The following is a 2,230-nucleotide window of genomic DNA, read 5'->3' as shown; positions in this document are numbered from 1 at the left end:
TATCATCCATATAAATAAACTAAGGAAACCCAAATCCTCAAAAAACACAACCCAGAATACTCTTCCCCTCTGTCTCTGTCTCTGCCAATTTCCAATTTTCTCTCAAAAATGGAAACCCAATATCCAAATCCAAACCCAAACCCAAATCACACCGACGAAACCGAATCCGACGACCCCACAACTCGGCGAATACGACGGCTCTCCTTGCACCTCCTCAACCACCCAGATCATGATGATCATGATCATGATCAGCTTCGGACAGTAACGTGCGGGGCGACGACGACGAGGAAGAAGCTGGAAGTGGACACGGCGAGGTTGTCGGAGTGCATGAGAGGGAAGCACAGAGAGATTCAGGAAAAGGTGTTCGAGTACTTCAACGCGAGGCCCGAGCTTCAGACCCCATTGGAGATCTCGAAAGACGAGCACAGAGAGCTGTGCATGAGGCAGCTGATTGGGTTGGTGAGAGAAGCCAATATCAGACCCTTCAGGTACGTGTTGGAAGAGCCCTCTGAGTACTTCGCCATTTTGGAAGCTGTGGGAAGTGTCGACATGTCGCTTGGGATCAAGATGGGTGTGCAGTACAGGTATGGTGATGATCTTATCTTTATCTTAATTATTGCTCCAAAAGATTATTATTTTATTTTATTTTATTTTTTTCGATTTTGGGATTGGGAGCTAAGTTTTGGTTTAATTCTATTTTGTGGTTTCAAATTTTGAGGAGTTTTTGGTCACTCATCATGGGGATTTGTGCGCATGAAAAGTTCTAATTATAGCTGTGATTAAAAAATGTTGTGTATTAATACTATTAAAAATAAATAAAATGTAAAGTACCAAATTACTAAAAATAATTGTAAATAATAAATTTTTTTTTTTTCATAACTGTTCTATATGACAAATTGTGAATGATTAAGAATAAAATCTATTGTGGTTCCATGTAAAAACAACTAGCAATTTGCAACCTGTTGTGAAAAGAATTTGAAAAAAAAAAATTGTGCATTGTAGACTACCATTACTTGCTTACTTGGCAGAATTTAGTTTTTTTTTTTTTTGTTAATTCCAGATACTAAAATACAACCTGATCCAAATTTTAGGGACTAAATTGTGTAGTATTTTCAATTTTTTTCCCTGTTATTTGGGTTGGAAATAGGATGTGTTTTGGATATGGGTTTGGTTTTGTTTGATTTTTAAGGCTTGGTAATTGTGCTAGTGACTTTCAATATCTAGTAAAGGTGGAGCTAAGATGTTTTGATTTGAATGTTATTGTCTGAGTTGATACTGATACTGAATACAATATTGTGTTTATCTGTCTATTAAGATTATCTTTTTTCACTTTTAGATTGTGGTTGCTTTGGGGTTGATCATTTTTTAGATTGCTGTTGTACTAATTCCATCTCTCTCTAATATTTAGTCACATTATCTTCATAATCTGTACATTATATCCTGCATTGACTATTTATTTTTCTCTTGCAGTCTTTGGGGAGGTTCTGTGATCAATTTAGGAACTAAGAAACACAAGGATAAGTACTATGATGGTATTGACAATATGGACTATACAGGTTGTTTTGCTATGACTGAACTGCATCATGGTAAGCTAGTCTGCTCGTCTTTTATTTGTTTGTTCCTTGCTTTTGTGTGTTCTCTGCTACTACAATGAAAAATCTATCTCTGTTGTGTCTCTAACATCTTCCTGCTGTCGTGGTATGCTTGCCAGTCCCCCCACAACCCCCCCCCCCCCCCCCCAAAAAAAAAGGGAATTTTTGCTAATTTCATGGAAATGGAATCTTAAGTTGTGAATCCAAACGTTAATGTGAAATTGGATGTTGTCTAATTAGATCTCTTATTACACTTGCGCGAGCGGCAGTAGGATTTCACGCGTGAAGGGTGGAAAATCTCTGAACTGAGATTGCGACGAAAGAGTCGCCATGTGGGACCGTAATAAGCAGAGCTGATATTGTGTTGGTTACTAGATATGACCGCATCTGTTGGTGGAGGAGTTGGGCGGTCAGCAAAAACGGCACCGTTTTGGACTAGAGCTTTGTGAGCTAGAGAGCGGTCGGCAACGAAGATAGCCGGGCGAAAGCCTACGTAAATGGTTATGATGGGTCCGTACTTGGCATGGAGTTTGTGGATGATGAGTTCTAGTTCAGAGAAGGGTTTGCGGAGCCATAGGAAGTTGCCAATGAGGGGAATGGTGTGGGGTCCAGGAGGGAGCTTATTGTTTTCAGAGACT

At 39.4% G+C, this 2,230-nt stretch overlaps 1 protein-coding gene across 1 annotated transcript; it reads left to right on the top strand.

Moving 5' to 3' along the window:
* The first annotated feature begins 26 nt into the window (after positions 1–26).
* On the top strand, positions 27–1,669 carry LOC136069286 (acyl-coenzyme A oxidase, peroxisomal-like). The gene is made up of 2 exons (XM_065777634.1): positions 27–584; positions 1,471–1,669. The coding sequence occupies exons 1-2, from the start codon at positions 109–111 to the stop codon at positions 1,652–1,654; spliced, it is 660 nt and encodes a 219-aa protein (XP_065633706.1). The 5' UTR covers positions 27–108; the 3' UTR covers positions 1,655–1,669.
* The last annotated feature ends 561 nt before the right edge of the window (positions 1,670–2,230 follow it).

This window comes from Quercus suber, unplaced genomic scaffold (genome assembly GCF_002906115.3).
Source record: "Quercus suber isolate HL8 unplaced genomic scaffold, Cork oak 2.0 scaffold_160, whole genome shotgun sequence".
Classification (NCBI taxonomy): Eukaryota; Viridiplantae; Streptophyta; class Magnoliopsida; order Fagales; family Fagaceae; genus Quercus; species Quercus suber.
The sequence above is the reverse complement of the archived record's forward strand: the minus strand, read 5'-3'. Positions and strand labels throughout refer to the sequence as shown.

What these genes read in the sequence shown, in the direction of transcription:
- LOC136069286 (XM_065777634.1), top strand. Translation starts at nt 109, where the DNA reads ATGGAAACCCAATATCCAAATCCAAACCCAAACCCAAATCACACCGAC. An exon ending in AAGATGGGTGTGCAGTACAG is followed by an intron (nt 585 to 1,470) that starts GTATGGTGATGA and finishes TTTCTCTTGCAG; the next exon opens with TCTTTGGGGAGGTTCTGTGA.